General features: G+C 56.8%; 1 protein-coding gene across 2 annotated transcripts in view; it reads left to right on the top strand.

Annotated features, from left to right (window-relative positions):
* TSPAN18 (tetraspanin 18) overlaps window positions 1–18148 on the top strand; it is a 180301-nt gene that overhangs the window by 151567 nt on the left and 10586 nt on the right. For both annotated transcript variants that reach the window (XM_026512061.4, XM_057317299.1), the window contains 4 exons: window positions 563–645; window positions 8329–8401; window positions 10877–11071; window positions 17764–17838. In XM_026512061.4, the coding sequence (XP_026367846.2) occupies window positions 8339–8401; window positions 10877–11071; window positions 17764–17838 (333 nt within the window). In that variant the 5' untranslated portion in view covers window positions 563–645; window positions 8329–8338. The remainder of the gene's footprint in view (window positions 1–562; window positions 646–8328; window positions 8402–10876; window positions 11072–17763; window positions 17839–18148) is intronic.

Consider the following 18148-nt stretch of genomic DNA (forward strand, 5'->3'; position numbering starts at 1 on the left):
AAAAGCAAGCCCTCATTTCCACCGCTGGGATCTGGCTCCTTACAGAAGCCTTCTGGCAAATCCTTCTGTGAGGCGAAGCAACCTTTTCCGGCATCCAATCTCTCCCTTGGGAGTCAGGATTTCTGGGGCGGGGGGGTTTGAGGAACACGTCCCTGCTGGCACTCTCTACGGAGGCCTCCCCGCAGATGCCCAGGGGACATCCAGGGGACATCCAGGTGTGTGGGTCACCACGCCCGCTGCCTCCTCTCAGTTCATCAGCCGCATGCGGTGTGTCAGCACAAAGCCCGTGCCTGGAACTGAGAGTCTCTTAAAGCTGTGGCTCCCCGCACCGCTCCTGGGAGGACCCAGGAGCTGCCATCTGGGCCAAGGGCAGGCACCCCGGGCAGGCCTCCCCAGCTGGAGTAGGCCCAGAGGCTGAGAGCTTTTCATTAGCGCTAATGGACCCAGATTAGCAAGGCGCCTGCCCTGTGTGCGTCCTTAGGGCAGGTTTTCATAAACAGCTTCTTGAACGTGGCTGCTCCTTATTGACTTCCTATAGTAATTGAATATTTTCTCCTTCTAGGACAAGCTGGGCCAATAAAAGAATATACAAGCGCCCCTGTGACTAGAAGATTCTGTCCTGCTGACACCTGAAGAGCCGCCCAGGTAACAAGTCAGCAATCGACCCCCCTCTCCCTGTGCACCTCTACCCTGTCCCCTGACACCGCCCAGCCACGTCCTCAGTTCTCTGTCTGTCTGTCTTGGCCCACATCACTGCCTGCTGTCCATCTTTCTCCGGCTTTCCCTCTCGTCCTGACCGGTCTTTATTTCTCTGATTCGCAAAATCCTCACTGTTCTCTGTCTCTGTTGCTCTTTTCCCACTATTCCTTCATTCAGACCTATGACTTGAGGACCCACTGTGTGCCAGGCACTGCCGTGGACACTAGGAATAAGGCAGTGAATGAAACAAGCCCCCGCCTTGATGAAGCATGCGTGCCAACAAGGGAAGACGCGTGCTTCCGGCATAAACAGGCACAAGACCCAGCCCGGCGTGTGGTCCCAGGGCCCTGACCTGGCCTTCGAGACCATGGCGCTCGGCTCACATCCATCACTAACTGGTTGGATGACTTGGCCTCGCCCCCTCTCCATTTCTCAGCCTGTTTTCTCATTTCCAAAGTGAAGGGTATCCAGCAGGTCAGTGCTGCCCTGCCTGCTCGTGACCGGGGACATAGATAACCCAAGCACCGGCTTCCAAACCAGGGGTGACACAAACAGTGGCGTCAGAGAAAAGTGTCACTTCAATCCCCTTCAAGCTCTGAACCCACTGGGTTTGTTGCTCGAGAAACAGTCGCTTGCATCTGGGGGTCATGTTGTGCGATAACACGTCCGTGTGTGAGCCCAGAGCCGTCGCTTGGCCAGGACACCATGACAGGCACCACGACAGGAGCCTTGAGACCGTGAGATCCAGGGCAGCAGGCCCCCCCACCCCCAGGCTCACCCTGGGGCAGAGCCCTGCATGGAAGGGCAGCGGGAAACGCAGCACCTAGCCAGCTCCCCTGCACGCTTCCCCCACGCACGTGGGGAGTTGAACTCACATGAAGTCAGGTCTGCCTGCGATGTCGACTCCCACATTTCATCCCTCTGGGCCCCAAGATTTAAAGGCTCTTATCCATCAAACGGTGCTGTCTTTACCAAGTCACTTCCTAAGTCTACGTTCGTGTCTCTCTTGAGTTTTTGTACTGCCAAGTCATATAAGCCTAGCGGTTAGAACTTCTGAATAATCCAAGAAACAGGGTCCCCACCCTGGGGTACTTTAATTGCCCCCAAAACTCAAGATACTTGCTCCGTGGGCCAGCCAGCGGTGAGTGGATGATTTCTGAGGTGTTATTCGCAATCTTGAAAATAGCTTTAGGAGATTGCCAGTCTCAGGGAACCCCATTTGAGGACCACTCTCCCCACTCAGAAATCCCCTGCATCAGACCCCTCCCCTCTCCTGATGCGGGGAACTTGGCCAGTGTGATGGTGTCCAGGAGAGTAGGGGAGAGGAGCCACCGATAGCGGGGCCACAGGGAGGGAAGAAGGGACGGAGCCGCGTGGGCCAGGCGTGGCGTGAGGGACCCTGCGTCTATTCCCGTTCAGTCTTCAGTCCACACGATTGCCTGAGAAGGTCAGCATTCCTGTCCCCATTTAGCAGGCCCAGGGAAGCTGTGTGTCTGTCCAAGGTCATGAGGCTGGAAAGTGGAAGGACCAGGCCCCGTCTGATCCGGCCACCCCCACCCACACTAATGCTCTCTCCTCTGGATCCCGTCGAGTCCAGGGATGGGGGAAACCTCAGTGGGCCTTTTAGTCCATGCCCTAGAGAGAGTGTTCATTTCCCTTCAGCAGAGAGACCTCTGTTTCTCCTTCCCAAGTGCCTTTGAACATCATGTCTGAGAAACAGTGAAGCCCTCGGACCGCATAGTCTCAAGATTCTTCTCAGCCCACCTTCCAGAGACTGTCCCCACCCTCTTTTTGAGGTAAATTAGGGGACTGGGCTGTCATTCGCTTAACTTCCAAAAGGCTCTGTGGGTGAGTGGAGCTCTCAGCCAGGTCCAGGCAGGGATTGGGGGTTCCCTAGTCTGTCCCTCTTGTCCGGCCAATTGGCTAAGTGGGTGTGTCCCACACTCGGAAACGTGTGGTTGCAGGTGGAGCTGGCAGGTGTCCGTCTTGTGACTTCAGCCTGGGGGTGGATGATGGCCCAGAAGGCTGATTGCCCTGAACAGGGAGAAATGAGGTGACAGAGGAGATAGGAAGACAGGCCTGCATTTTGGAGGACGATGTTTGAACGGGGCGAGGGAATTAGCACTTAATCGAAAATGATGCTGAAGAATTGTGGCTCCAGATGCAGACAGACCTGGGTTCAAATCCTGGCTCAGGCACTTCCGTGCTGTGTGACCTGGGATGAGTGATGGCACCTCTCTGAGCCTCAATTCCTTTGCCTGATAAGTGGAGATGACGTTATTGCTACCCTGGAACTTTATGAGAAGTGAGATTGTGCGTGTTCCTTTGCACCTGGTAAGAATTTAAGATCCGCCCGCTGTTACTAGCTGTTGCTAGTGTCAGCCTCCGTGTCCCAAGCCCTGAGCTCCGTATTTTCCATGCATTATGCAGAAAGCATTATTTTTATACTAATTTTAAATACAAGGAAACTCAGATGCATGCAGTTTAGGAACTTGTCCACCAGCTGAGCCTGGCGGGGCTGGGATCCCATCCTTGGTCAGGCACCAACACCCCCTCTCTGCTCAAACTCCTCGCCCTGGAGCTGGACCTGCGCCTCTGGATCTCCCTCCGCCCTCTGGCTACCATCATCTTATTTTTCTACCCGTCTCACCTTTGAGGTTGTCAGAGGCTCTTCCCAGGAGACACGCTCCTTTTACTGCATATGTCTGGGAGCCCGGCACACCACAAGCTACCCATTAGATATAATCTGTAACGAATGTGGTCCGTAATAAATACAGGTAGCCTGTTTATGGGCTGCCATATTTATTATGCCCCTTAATTGCTACAAAGCCAGAGCCAGCTGAAGCCAGATCCCGCCCTGGAGAGCAGCTTTGCCTAGGTGGGCCAAGGAGGGGGCCGCTAGAGCCCGGCCTCCCGCAGACTTCTAGCATCTTAATGGGGCTGTCCCTTCTGCCCTCCAAAGGCCCATCCAGTTCAAGCCTGATGGAGGGAACTGACATGTCCTCCAACTGCTCCATCGTTTTGCAGAGGAAGATGCTGAGGCCAGAGAGAGGAGGTGACTCGGAGAGCAGGAGACTGGGGCTCTGGACTCCCAGTCCAGTGCTCCTGCTGCCCTTTTCTCTACCTGAAAGCTGTCCCTAGGCCCGGAGGAGCACAGGGTCTGGAGTGGGCTGAGTGGCATACTTATAAGCCCTGGCATGTTGTGCAGGTCGCTTCATTTCCCTGAGCCTCAGTGTCCTCATCTGTAAAATGGACAGTGCTTCCCACTTCATGGGAATCATTGAAAGAGTCAGGGCAGGCATGTGGAGCTGGCATGTGGCTGGCAAGGGGTCAGTGCTGAATAAATATTCTTTCCTTCCCTCTTCTCTGTTTCCAAAGAGCGCTGAGTCTCAGCAGATGTGTGGAGTTGAGTCACCCTGGTACCGAAGGGAGAGAGGGTCGGAATGCAGCGCCCAGGGTTCAGGGCACTGTCCTGGGTCCTGAGCTCAGGGCGAGCAGCAGCCAAGGGAGGCCCGGACACCTGCCAAGTTGGTGTGGCCATGGTGAGAGCTGTCCACCCCGCTCCAGGCCAGTGCGGGCACTGACTTCTCACCGCATGCCACGATGTGGGCCCTCAGTGCCCATTCTTGCAGACGAGGAAACTGAGGCTTCCAGAAGTTCGGTCACTTACCAAAGACATAGCGGTAGAAAGATGAAGAGCTGGGACTGGAGCCCCAGGTGTGTTCGACTCCAGAGCCTGTGCTCAGAACCTCTGTGTTTAGATGCAGATGAGATGCTGCTTCTAGAAGGCCAGAGGTAGAGGAGGGACATGGCTGGCAGGTGGGCCTGGAGATGGCATCCCGGGGAGCTGCTCTGCAGGCAGAGAGCCGGGCTGAGGGCTGAGGGAGGGGACAAAGATGACCCACGGGATGAGGGTCAAGAATGAGGGTCAAGACTGGCAGGGGCCAATCAGAAGACAGGCTGGTTAAACAGCTGTCTGGCCAGACCTGGGGGTCTGCACCAAATCTCAGCCCTCCCACTGCCCACCGGGAGGATGGGTCCCGGGACAAAGGAAGGGACAGGTCCTCTTGATCCTGCCTATCCAGGGCAGCTCTGGGCTCTCTGGCGTCAAGAAGATCTGGAGAGAAAGACAGGCAAATGGGGCATCAGAAGGAGTCACGTGGGGACTGTCCTCACTCTGGAGAAGGCACGGCGGAGAGAGGAAAGGAGGAAGTTGGGAGCCGCCCTGCTTATGTGGACCCTCCGGCCCCCTCTTTCTAACAGCTGGGGGTGAGGACACAAAGACGTGATGCAGGCAAAGTCCTTAGCCTCCCACCAGGCTTCCTGCCCGTGCTGTTGAATGAACATTTGCTCTGTGGCGGGTTTTATGCGGTCCAGACCACATGCCAGTCCCTGCTATGTCCCAGGAGGAGGGCACAGCTGCCATCCCACGCGTCCGGGAGCTCACCGGAACACTGGCGGATGACGTAATGCTACACAATGTGGCGGGGGCAGTGGTGGAGACCAGCAGAGGCCATGAGAGCTCTTGGGAAGGCAGGGACGGGATAGGGGGTGTCAGGGAAGGAGGTGATGCCTTGGGCGGTGAACAGGAATTAGGTGGGACGGGAGGAGGTGGAAAGGCAGTTCGGGCAGAGGGGATCAGCACGAGTGGAGACACTAAGTGAGCTCCGGGGACTGTCCTTTGATGTTGGCGATGGGGCAGAGGAGTGGCCGTGGGAGTCTTGGAGGCCCTTGCAGTCCACAGTTAGGCAGGAGCTGGTCTCCTGTGGAGCCCAGGCGGTCAGCAGGGGCATGATGTGGCTGGATGTGCCTTGTGGAAAGGCCTGTCTGGGGGCACTGGCTGGAAGGGGAGTGGCTGGATGTAGGGAGACCAGGCCAGGGCTGAGGCTACATCTGGGTGAGAGAGGAGGAGGCCAGGAGCAGGACCGAGGCTGGAGGTGCTTGAAAGATCCCTGAGATGGAGTGGATGGTGTCATCAGATTCTAGCTTTGGAGGCAGATGACAGTTCCTGAACTCAGGCCACAACTCAGTGAAGGAAAGAAGAATCACACACACACACACACACACACACACACACACAATCCTTCATTCTTCCAAATTAGGCCACCTGGGTTCATTCTTGGCTTCACCGCTCACCAGCTGTAACCTTGGGCAAGTCGCCTAGCCTCTCTCTGCCTCAGTTTCCTTCTCTAGAAAATTGGGATGATGATTGTGCTTATCTCATAGGTGGTTGTGAGTTAATACATGTCTAGTGTCGAGGCTGGAGCCCTGCACCTGCTCCATGTTGTTATTCCCAGGGGTGGAGACCAGCCAGGTGACCCCAGGAACCCTGTGTTCCCCTTCTCCTCTCACCCAATCTGAGAAGAGCCCTTGGGCCAGGCGCTTTCAGAAGGACAAAAGCTTTGAGCCTGGAGCCTTGGTGCAGGGTCACTCCCTGATTTTCCCTTGGAGCGGCCTTGGGGTCGTCACTGTGTGGCCTGATGCGTTGGTTTCTGCCACCCAATAAGATAAGAAAGCTCACATGGCTTGGACGTGCTGGGCCCCGCCGGGGTTTCCCCTGCTCAGCTCTGGCTTCAATCGGGCACAGACGGCCAAGCAGAGCAGCCAGCAGGAACCAGGCCCTGTGAGGAGGGAAGCCCTCGGGCCCCAGAGCCCTTGCCTGCCCGACCCAGTACCTTCCTCATGGCTCCCAGGTGCCCGCGTGGCGCCATGGCCACTGCCCAGCCAAGGTCAGACGCTTGGCACACTGGCTAAAACCACAAGAAGAGGCAATGACAGGCAGCAGCCTTTCCTGCACGCCCTTCCCCAGCAGCGGGCTGACTGTGCTTCTCTCTGCACGGATTCAAATGCACTTTTAAAACCCTCTAGCCTCAACCAAAATGTCACACGATGCTGGTCCCGCCATCACCCAGTGGGATGAGCCTGGAGTGCGGGACGTGAGCATTGCCCTGGGCCCTTTGTTCCTTAGCCTGTGAGGCCTTCCTTGCTGGGGAGGGCATCGGGCTATGGTTTGGGGTGGGGAGGGGGCAGATTTGCTGAGTACCCACTGTGTGCCAAACACCATGCATGGGCTTTGGTGTTAGACCTTAGCACTGCCTCCTGCACACTGTGTGGCCTTGGGCACATCCCTTAATCTCTCCGATAATCACACACACCTTGGGAGACTGCCGTGAAAACTTGCGGTGACAAGTGCCTGTACCTCATTGGTTGTTACAAGAATTAAATGAGATAATAGATGGGAAGCACTGGGCACAGTATTACCACACAACAGGGGCTCCCCAAACGGGGACTACGGCGATGACGATGAATCATAGTAATTCTGGCAGCGACCATGGAAGGCAGGACTTTTCAGCTTACTTTGGGGGTCAGGCAAAGGGAGCCCAGCTCTCTCCGGAAGGAGGATGGGTAACCGTGCAGAGTAACAAAGCGCCACCTTCCCTACCTTCGACCACGTCCAACACATATTCCTAGGACCCTTTGCACCACGTCCTGTCACGGAAGCGCAGACCTCCTGCTAGGGTCACCTGCAGAGGGACTCAGGCCAGGCGGAGCTGCAGCCATGCCCCTTAGCAGCTGGGAGAGGTTGACCAGGCTATTTTCATCATGAACCTGGTTTCCTCACCTGTGGAAACCTCTGACCCCCGCCCCATGTCGCTCCCCGGGGCCATCAGGAAGAAAGTATGGCAATATTGACTCCTGAATATGGACGTGACCGTGAGCTTGACGTCTGACTCGCGAGAGCAGATGCTGTCGGCTTCCCCCGGGGATGCGGAAGGCCTGCATCTTATTCGTTTCAAGCCCCAGTGCCTGGCACACAGTCAGTGCACACTAAATGCAGGCTGAACAGAATTGCATTCAGTGACTCGCTACCAGGGGCATTTTAGGTAGAGACGGGGAAGGCTCCTTAGGTAGGTGGGCTGCCGTGGGTCTCATGATGGAGATAGGGCATGGGGAGGGTTTGGCCTCAGGAAGGGGTGCCCGTACCCCTTTTCCCCTGTGACACCCCTCCACTGGCACCCTGGAACAGCTCTGCGCCATCCTGCGGGCTGGAGGGCGTGTGGGGCGGCAGGAATTCTGGCGTGAGGCCTGGATTCTGATCCTGCTCCGTGACCTTGGCAAGTTCCTGAAGCCTCTGAGCCTGGGCGGCTCTTCTGACAAATGGAAGGCTCACCTCTGCAGTCAAGCACTGTCCCGAGGCAGCCCTGTTGAGCACCTGCCACCGCCGGACGTCGTGCTAAGCACATTCCCGCGTTATTTCCGTGAATCCTCACGGTACTGCCGGGAGGAAGCTTCTGTTTTTAATCTCCTTCCTCGGGTTGGAAAGAGCAAGATTCAGAGAGGTGGAGTGATTCGCCCAGGGCCACACAGCAGATGAATGGTAGAACTGGGCTTGAGCCGGGCAGGTTTGCTTCCCCGGGTTCTCACTCCTCTAACTCTGGCCCCGCAAGGTAAAGAGCTACCCTCCAAGAGAGGAAATTGTTACCAGTCTCCCTCTTCCTCCACCGGCTGCAAGGGCAGGGCTGACCATGCGGAACCCCCCGTGGGGGAAGGGGGAGGGCCAGGCGCAGGGCGAGGTTCTTTCTGGGTGGGGTCCCCCATCAGGGAGACTGAGGGGCTGCTCTTTTGTAGGCAGAACACCATGGAAGGCGACTGTCTGAGCTGCATGAAGTATCTGATGTTTGTTTTCAATTTCTTCATCTTTGTAAGTATTGCCGGAACGTTCCTGGGGTCTCCCTAGGCCTCTGCTGGGTGTGCAGAACAGACTGTGGCTTCGATGTAGTCATACTGGGCTGAGTCCTGAGGGCAGGACAGGGGCCAGGGCCAGAAGCAAATCTACCAGGCCAGCCAGAATTTCCCAGATGAGAGGCCCCCAGTGGTGCCCGCCCCACTCCAAAGAGCCCATGGTCACAGGAGAGATGTGTTGTACAGACCCTGGGACAGTTCAGGCCCTCTCACAAAGGGTGGGGGCCTTCATCCTGGCTGCCTGGTGGAGGGTCCGGGAGAAGGAGGGGATGGAGAAGAGGGCAGCAGAGAGAGCCCCACTGACCCCGATCCCCAGGGCAGTTGCAGGCCTCGGAGCCCCCTGGGCTGAACTGCTGTGACCAGCTGATGTAATCCGAAACCTCTCCGGGGCTGGGAGCACCCTGGGTTCAAGAGGGCTCTGCATCTCACCAGCTCTGTGATTAGAAACACATTTCACCTCTCTGAACCTCAGTATCTTCATCCCCTCATTACCTACCTCAACAGGTTTCTTGAAAATTAAGCAAGATTAGTTTAGGAAGTGCCTGGAATGTGCCAGCATTCGCTAGCTTAGCTCCCTCCGCATCTAGCCTGTGGATTCTGTACTTGAAAGCACAGAGGCCCTGAGCGCCCAGGGGGTCAGCCCAGCGCCCTGCAGCCCAGCCCACCTGCTGGCAGCACCCCGCCCCAGGCTCTGCTCAGGCCTCTCCCAGGGACAGAGCCACACTCTTGGCGTCTTGAGCCCCCCCCGCCCCCAGCTCTCTGGAGCCCACCTCAACCTTTGACCTTAGTGCAGCCAAGACGTGGGTGAGTGGAAGTCCACTGATGCCCTCCAGGACAGGGTCACTGTGAAAGAGAGGTCCCTTTCTGGTCAAGACTGGCTCTGTCTGTCTCTCTTTTCTCTCTCCATCTATTTTTTAATGCATTCCAGCAACTCTCCTGGGGTCCCTCCCTTGCCCATAATCCTGAAGAGCAGGGAGCCTCCAGACGTGAATTCCCGACCCAACTTCCTAGCCGGGAGGCCCCGGGCAACCTCAGTGTCCCCACCCGAAACGGGGCTGCATCCCCTTGGGCAGCTCAGTCTGTGCCCTCGAAGCAGCCCTCAGCACACAATCGTTGAACCCCAAAACCTTAAGAGCAATGAGGAAGGAGGCAGCTGTTACCAGAGCTTTTGTAAGGGACGGAGGAGAAAGACAGTGCTCAGCACAGGGCGACCGTGGGGACTCTGTCATCAGCAGTCCCTGTTGGCCTTCCCTCTCTCGCCGCCCAATGCTGGGTCCTTCCGGCCTCCCCGCCGCTCCCCTGCCCCGACCCCTGTACCTAAGAATATTGTCTCCTGTGCCGAGCCCCAGGCCGTGCAGCTCTGCCCGCCGGCTTGCGGACCCCTCAGCCACACCAGAGCTCACCAGCTTGCTCTTAGCCACAGCCTGGCATTGCTGGCCTGCACCTCTGGGGGACTTCTGGGGGACCTCTGGGGGACTTCTGGTCCTCCCACCACACAGAAATTTCAGACACTTGACCCCATTCAAAACCTGATGAAGCCAAACTGTCCTCCTGTAACAGATCTGCTTCCAGTCCTTGTCTGTCCCCAAGGGAAATGGAACGGATATTTACCGAAACTTGCTAAGCACATTCCTATCCACTCTGTCCTTTCTTCCTTGGGGACACCTTGGGAGGGCAGAGGGGAATTTATCTTCTTTACCCACGAGGAAGCTAAGGCTCAGAGGGGTTAAGCCACTTACCCAAGGTCACACAGCTGACAAGCGGCACAGCCATTTCTCTGGACGAAGCTACCTCTCTCCAAAGATGAGTAAGGCCCGGAGAGATGGGCCGTGGACACGAAGGCATGAACAAGGAGAGGAGCTGGTTTGAGAGCAGTGAGCCCATGCTGATGAGGGCTCATGTTGAGGGCAAAGCGGATGGTTTTTGTCCACGTTTTCCCGGCCCCTAACACGGTACAGGCACAGCACAAGCCCCAGAGTGTGTGCGTGGACTTGGGGATTTAACCCTGACTCTGCCGTGAACCTGCATGTGACCTTTAGCAAGGCATGGCCCCCTCTGGGGTTCAGTGTGGAACCAGGGGGTCGGACTAGTGACCTCCTTGTCCTGCAGCTCTGACATTTAAGGAGACTATAAAAGTGGCAAATAAACTCTATGTGACAAGGTCCTCGGCAGCCCGCGATGGGGTGCAGATCAGAGATTGGGTTTGGAGGACGCCCTAAAGGTCTGGGTAACCAGGAAAATGCAAAACCATGGAAAGTGTTGCTGGGACACTGGTTTGTGTAGCAAATGGGTTTCTGCCCGGTTCTCTGGGGTTCCCCGGGGCTCCCCGGCTCCACCCTGGGCGCCCTGCTCAGAGGAACGGTGTGCGTGTGGAGTGTCTAACCTCCCTGTCTGCCTCTTTCTTCTCTGCACCCCTGACCGGCCCTGGGAGCAGCTGGGCGGGGCCTGCCTGCTGGGCATCGGCATCTGGGTCATGGTGGACCCCACCGGCTTCCGGGAGATCGTGGCCGCCAACCCCCTGCTTATCACGGGCGCCTACATCCTCCTGGCCATGGGCGGCCTGCTTTTTCTGCTCGGCTTCCTGGGCTGCTGCGGGGCCGTCCGTGAGAACAAGTGTCTGCTGCTGTTCGTGAGTAGCCCCATCCCCACCCCACCCATGGGTGCCCCGGGGGCAGAGTGTGGGGGACCCTGTGTCTACCCTGCGGGGAACTCAGAGGTCACACCCAGGGCCAAGCCAGCTAGCTAGGCTGTCCTCCAGGAGTGGGAAGGCCACCAACCTGTTCCACTTGCCCCTGCGGCCCCAGCTTCCGGAGCCTGCTGCTTGCCCTGGGCCCGTGCCTGCTGTGTGGGTGGGCCGTCCTCAGGTGGAGAGCGCCCTTGGCCTCCAGGTCTGAACAGCCAAGGCATCGTCCGCTGAGAGCATTGACCATGATGCTTTTCTACTTGCCTTCTTCCAAGAACTCAAATGTGTGACTCCTTGGTTAAAAAAAAAAACAAAAAAACCAAAAAAACAGAGGGTCCCTATTGAGTTTCCAGTTTTAAAATAGAGGTGATGTGATCTCTGAAATCACTTTCTTCATTAAAGTAATAGTGTTTGAGCGGCTACTGCGGGCCACATGGGTCACCAGGCGCTGAAGATGCATGAGGGCCGAGCGGCCGTCCCCTCCCTGGTGGACAAGCCCGTGGGAGGCCGGGAGGCCCAGGCGGGCGAGCGGACAGTGGGCAGGCCTGGGTTTCAGCGTGCGCCCTGCTCTGTCCCCTAACTAATGATGTGACTTTGGGCTAGTTTCTTAGCCTCCTTGAGCTTTAGTGTCTCTGCTTGTTAAACAAGGGGCAGCTTAGCTGTAGGTTGGTGCCGAATGAGGCCAGCAGTCGATGCTCTGTTTCTCTGACCTTCCATTTTCCCGCGACTGGGTCCTTTGGCCTCTGCCTACTTTCCTGGCCTCGGTGGATGGGTCTCCGGCCCCAGCGAGGTCCTGTGTGGGCCCAGGGCTGGAGAGCTTCTAGTTGGAGCCCAGTCCCGCTATAGGGCAAGGTAAAGACAGCCGTGCTTAGGCAAATGTGTGTGGCTGGGTCAACGTGCAGATGCTCTTCGCGGGTGAGAGTGTGGCGGGGTCTGGAGTTAGGCAATCCGGGAGGCATGCCCTGGTTAGTGGGAGAGCTTCCTTGCAATGCGTCTGCTCCTGTGGCTTTGGGAGGTAGAGATCGGGCACCATGCCTCCTTCCCAGATTAGAACAGACTGTACGGGCCCCATTCGTGTCATGGTGAGATTGCCCACATCCCAGACAGGAAGTGAAATCAGCTGTGAAATGTGTGACTCAGGAGCCCGGGGTCCCTTTTGGCCTTAAGCAGCCCGAACGCTGCAAACTTTGCCTTTGGAGAGAAACAAAGAAACCTGCGGGCGCCCCCTGGCGGAAGTCCCTCTACAGTGCCAGCCGGGGCCAACGCAGGCTTGGGAGCCCATGGGGACTTTAAAAGGAGCTGGGATAGGAGTCCCAGGTCACGCCAACCCCTCTTTTCCCCCCTAGCCTCAGCCCCCCCACCCAGGTCTCATCCCTGAAGCCAAGATAAGAGGCCAGGCCAGGGCGCTGGGCTGGGAGCAGGCTGGGGGCCTAGAAAGCCCTCCCCACAAACTGGCAGCCTCTGAGCCTGCCATTGGATGGGTACCTCCATCCCTGTGGAGAAGACCAAGACCCGGGGACCAGCTGAGGTTCGCTCCAGCCCCCCACCCCCACCTCTGAGTCCAGGCCATGGCCAGGCTATGGCCAGGGCCTAGCCCTTAGAACCTTAAAGTATCCCCTTCTACCCCCTCTTCTGCCACCTTCTCCTTCCTCCCTTTTCTCTCCGTTAGTCTCGCGATCTAGGAGGCCTACCCACGTTCATCTCTTTCTTTTCTTGCTCTTTCTCTGCCTCTGTCCCTCCGCCTCCTATCTCTTGCTTCTATTCCTGCTGCCTTTCCTTATCCCGCTCCTGAGATCTCCTAGCCTCTGCCCCTCTCTCCCTACTTCCCCTGTGTCCTTTCCCCTCCCCCTTCTCCCTCTCCTCCCATTCCTCCCCTCTCCTCCCCTCTCTGAAGCCCAGCACCGATTAGCCTGAGGTCTCAGTGTCAGTCACAGGCAGGGGACTCTTGGACCCAGGTCCCCTGTGTCTCAGACCTAAAATGGACTCACATGTCTGAAATTCACCTAAAATTATGTGCAAAATATTACATTAGGGCCTTGTGTGTTAGTGTGTGTGTGTTGTGTGAACATGTAGGTCTCTGGGGAGAGATGGCACAGCTTCTGGAAGGTTTCCAAAAAGATTCATGACCTAAAAAATAAGAAGAACCACTTCTCTCTTCTGACCTGGCCTGGCCGTGTGGTGGTTCCAGCCACAGAGAGGCACCAAGTCTCACCCCTGGTGGCCGCCGAGGTCCCTCGAGAAGCCTGACACCCCTGTTCCTCAACCTTCCGGGGAGGAAGGAAAGACTTGTCACAAACAGGACCAAGAGGGAGTGCCTTTGGCCACCTCAGCAGATAGGGAGGGTTAGGGTGGGGGAGCACCCACCCCTGCTCTGAGGCTGAAACCCCAGGGCCTGGTGCCTTCGGCCACCTGCTCTGGTGCCTTTGGCCACTCAGCAGATAGGGAGGGTTGGGGTGGGGGAGCACCCACCCCTGCTCTGAGGCTGAAACCCCAGGGCCCCATCACCCTCAGCCGACCACCAATGATCCTAATGACCACATCACCTAATGATCAATTTTTCTAAAGATACAGTTTCCAAACTGTCGATCAATTTTACAGCATTTTCACATACAATAGGACAATTTCCGCCTATAATGGGCATGTTGTGGCATCCCTTTTTCTCAATTGCTTGCCTATGAGTTGTTCACGTAATGTTTTTAATCTATTTATTTAAAGATGCAAAAAAATTTTTTATGTTTTATGACAAAGGCACGCTACATTGGAAAGGAGAACAACAAAACGAGATGTGTGTATTTAGAAGAGATAAATGAGCTGAATGGCACATAAAGTATGTAAATTTGGTGAACATTTATTAGAAACAAGAACTGAAAGTAGATGTACCCCTAGGCAGATGGACCAGAAAAGTCTGGAAATGTCTGCGAGAAGGCAAAAGAGCAGTTTCCATCCCTTTGTTCATTTTTCCATCCAGAGCAAAGTGGTGAACACTTGATGTTTGAGAATTACTGGCAAATGTGTCCTTAGGCAAATGGGATGAGATGAGAATAACTCAAACCCCTGGGAAAGGCCCCACTCCATGAGGGGAAGCCCAGGGAGGCCGGAGGTGAGAGGACAAGCCCCGTGACCTGGTCCAGGGGGAGCCCCTCCAAATACCCAAGGGTAACCCTGTTAAGCAAGAGGAAGTTCTTTTCTGCTGGAGAAGACCAGAGGGCAGAAGTGGCATCTAGGGCTTGGGGAAACCCTGCTCCAGGAGAGGACAATGGCAAGGAGATATTCAGGCCCCCTCCCTCTGAAGAGCCCTACTTTCTCCTTCCATGAGTTACTAGGCTCATTCTTGAATTTCATCTCAGGAATCATGAACCTCGGCTCAACGTAAACTGTGCGACAATGGGAACCTGCCTTGTGTATATGAGTTTGCCAGGACCTAGCATAGTGCCTGGTACACAGTAGGTTCTCAATGGATAGTCCTAGAATAAAGGGGGAGAGAGGAAGTGGTCTTACAGGCATGGTAAGAGCATGGGCTTTGGAGTCAGAAAAGTCTGGGTTCTCATCTCTGCTCTGCCACTTCCTGGCTGTGTGACCTGAGGGCAGTTACTTAACCTCTCTGAACCTAGTTTCCTCCTATGTAAAAGGAAGATGATGATACTGCTTTCCCAGCCACAGTGTTGCCATCACGGCTCAAGGAGAAAATGTGCATCTTGCTTAACTCTGTTCCCAGCACAGGCAAACACTCGATACACGTGAAACTCAAAGAATTAGGTTGGTCGGTGGTAACCCGCAGCCGCTTCACCACGCTGCCGAGAGCACCCCGGGAAAGGGCGCCTCAGTGGTGAGCTCTCAATGGAGGAGAGCCGGCGTTACTTTCTCGGGACTCGCCCACACCAGCCCTTGCCCTCGGGAAAGCCGTGCCTGCCTCTCGGTTCCGAGCCGCGATCTGAGCAGTTCTGTGCTGTGCCGGCCTCGTGCAAAGCGCTTTAGCGGCACCAGCCGGGAGAGCCCCACGCTCCTGGAGCGATGGGTGCGCACCGTGCATGCCGTGAACTCTGTCTCATCCATAGTTTATAACTGTCCCGGCTGTGATCGATGGCCAGAGCCAGCTCAGTCGCCTCGCTGAGGATGGAACCATTTCCAGGGCCACTCTTTGCAAGCCTGGGAACTGCCAGCAGCTCCGCCAAGAGGGCAGAGGGCAGGGAGGAGGTCCCATGGCGGCCCTGTCGCCGGATGCCCATCCATCACCAGCCAAATGGAAGTGCCAGGAGCCCTGCCAGGGGCCTCCATCACTGTCACGGGGGATGAGAGGCTGCGGAGCCTCTGAGGAAGTGGGGGTTGTGGGCTTGGCAGAATGGACTGTGGGAGTCGTGGTGGGCGGGGGTGGGGGGCAGCCTGCCCGGGACACAGGAGGCCCTCTGGGACTCTCCCCTCTGGGCGGGGAACTCTGCCTCCAGAACCTAGCAAGCCTGGGGAAGCAGACCCCAGGGCTCAGAAGAGTCCCTCAGGCCAGCCCTGAGCCGCGCTTTCCAGCAGAGAGAGAAGAGTCAGTGTGGTGCTCAGAAGAGAGAGCTGGATGGAGAGGAAGGGTTTCGCTCTGGCATTTTCGAGCTGCGCCCCTTTGGAATCGTCCGTCTCTTCTCTGGCTTGTTTCCTCCACTGCGGCCATGCGGGCTAAAGAGGAAGAGGCTGTGAGATGGGCATCGGCTTCTGGGGCCGAACAAGCCTCTATGAGCCGGAGACCCTGTGGGAGGCAGCTTGACCCAGCCAGCCCGTGGCCGAAGACGACCGGCAGGGATGAGGAGTGCAGGGGTGTTTATGCAGGGCGATCCCCTTGGGGTTGGACATTTAAAAAACAAACGAAGCCGTTGACAGGTCTTGAGGATGTTTCATGTCCGCACCCTAGATAGACCATCTCGAAATCCATCCTGAGGCTCTCTGTCCACAGCCCAAGTGGTTTGGAGAAACCCCAGGGTCTGTGTGGGGTGGCTGCTGTTAGAGCTGAAAAGTCAGGGAGGGAGCAAGACGGGGGTCTTCCCGGGATGAGGCTAAAGTGACAGAAACCTTCTTCTGACTGGAGGAGATGCGACCCAGGGGAGGGACACCCAGGGGCGCTGCCAACCGCAGCGGGTGTCTGTGGGGAAACCAGCGCTGAGCTGACAGCCGGGCCCTCCGAGGCTCACGTGTGCTGGCTCCCGTGGTCCCTCTCCATGTGTAAGAGCCTCAGCGACAAGCTTTGCTCAGCCTCTCTGACGACATACAGAAACTTTCACATCCGTGACTTCATCATTCCCCATCATGATCCCAGGAGTGGATGTTAGCATTCCCATTTTACTGACAAGAAAACAGGCTCAAAGGGGTTTTTTGTGATTCTCCGAAAACACACGAAGGGAGGCCAAGAGGCTGAGTTGTCCCGAGGCTGAGCCCAGGACCGTCTGCCTCCTTCTAGCCCAGGCACATTCAGTGCAGGTCCCGGGGCAGCCGGCCACAGTGGCTGGGAGGGTGTGGACGAGCCCGTCTCCTTGGGCAGCAGGGATTTGGTCCTCTGCTGGTGGTCTCCAGGTGGGCTGACAGCTCCGGGATTGTCACAGACCAGAAATGCCAAGGGCACCTGCCACGCAGTCATTTCCTGTTTCTTCTGCCAACTGCCCTCAGCCAAAGCAGGGCCCACCCTGACCAGGGTCTGCGATGTGACAGGTAGCAAGGTCGTTATGGTGAGCGGGTCAGACCTGGATTCGTTCGTTCACCTGACAGCTACATACCGACACCCTAGCTGGCGGCCCCGGGCATGCAGCTCACCGTTACAGCCTCTGTGCTTCTGCTCGGGATCTGGGGCAGGGGCGGGGGGCGGGGTGCACAGCTGCCAGGCAGGCACCTCTGTGGGCCACTGTGATGTGGGGGAGCCAGGGAAGGTTTCTCACCAGGGGGAGGGGCTGGGCTGAGCCTGGTCTGGAAAATAAGGAGCTGGTGGGCGAGGAAGGGAGGAGCCCTCCTGGCAGAGGGAAGGAGTAGCATGCAAGGACCCCAAGACAGGAGGCATCATGGAAAGTTTGGGGACATGAAGAAATGCAGGGAGTAGAGCAGAGAAGGGTCTTGCTAGACTTCAGACTCCAGCGCCCGGGTTTCCAGATATTGATGGACCCATCACCTTCCCTCCCATCTTGCTCCTTTATTGTGGCTGAAATGAACGTCACCTCCCCGCTGCTCATGGGAAGAAGAGGCAGCCAGGCAGGGAGAGGTGGCGCTGGGGTGGGCGGGGTGAGGAAAGCCAGTCAGGGGTCCCCAGGGAACTCCGGATTTCCACGTGGAGAGGGCCCAAACAGGTCCACATTGATCATCTTCCAGGGCTGCTGGGTGGCGTTGTTCAGGCTGAACACTGCACAAGGGGCATCGTGGAAGGGGTACCATTGCCTGGAAGATGTATTTGTTTGTTTACTGTTCCCTATTTGTATTATAACCTTGCTGACCCCAAAGATGAATTGCTGGCTTGCTGCCTGTGAAAAAAGGTCTGAGTTGGCAGTGAGGTTCCTTCAGCTCCTACGATCGGTGCATTGGGTCAATGGCATGACAGATGGACGGGCGCGTCAACGAGCGGTCGCCTGTCTGCTCCCCGCCGCCCTTGGGGCTCACGAGCCTGCCTCTTCTCTTTGCAGTTCTTCCTGTTCATCCTCATCATCTTCCTGGCGGAGCTCTCGGCGGCCATCCTGGCCTTCATCTTCAGGGAAAACGTACGTGCCCCAGCCCCGCTTCTTGGCCGCCCCCCCCCCACCCCCAGAGAGGGTCTCGCAGCCTCTCAGCCACCAATTCCAGCCCAGATCATGAGCCACCATCCCAGCAACCCTCTTCCTGCAAGGGTTTTTCCAGAAGGCAGAATCAGAGGGTCCTTAAGGGTCTCTGCTCTTCCAAAGCAGCTGATACAACCCCACACCTGATTCTGGAATCTTCCATTCCATGCGGTGCCCAGCAATAATCATTGGACAGGCAGAGGAGAGTCGGCGAGGCTGTCCCCCAAGCCCTGGGCTATGGGACGTGCAGGAG

This window comes from Ursus arctos, unplaced genomic scaffold, assembly GCF_023065955.2.
Source record: "Ursus arctos isolate Adak ecotype North America unplaced genomic scaffold, UrsArc2.0 scaffold_23, whole genome shotgun sequence".
In the NCBI taxonomy this organism is placed as follows: Eukaryota; Metazoa; Chordata; class Mammalia; order Carnivora; family Ursidae; genus Ursus; species Ursus arctos.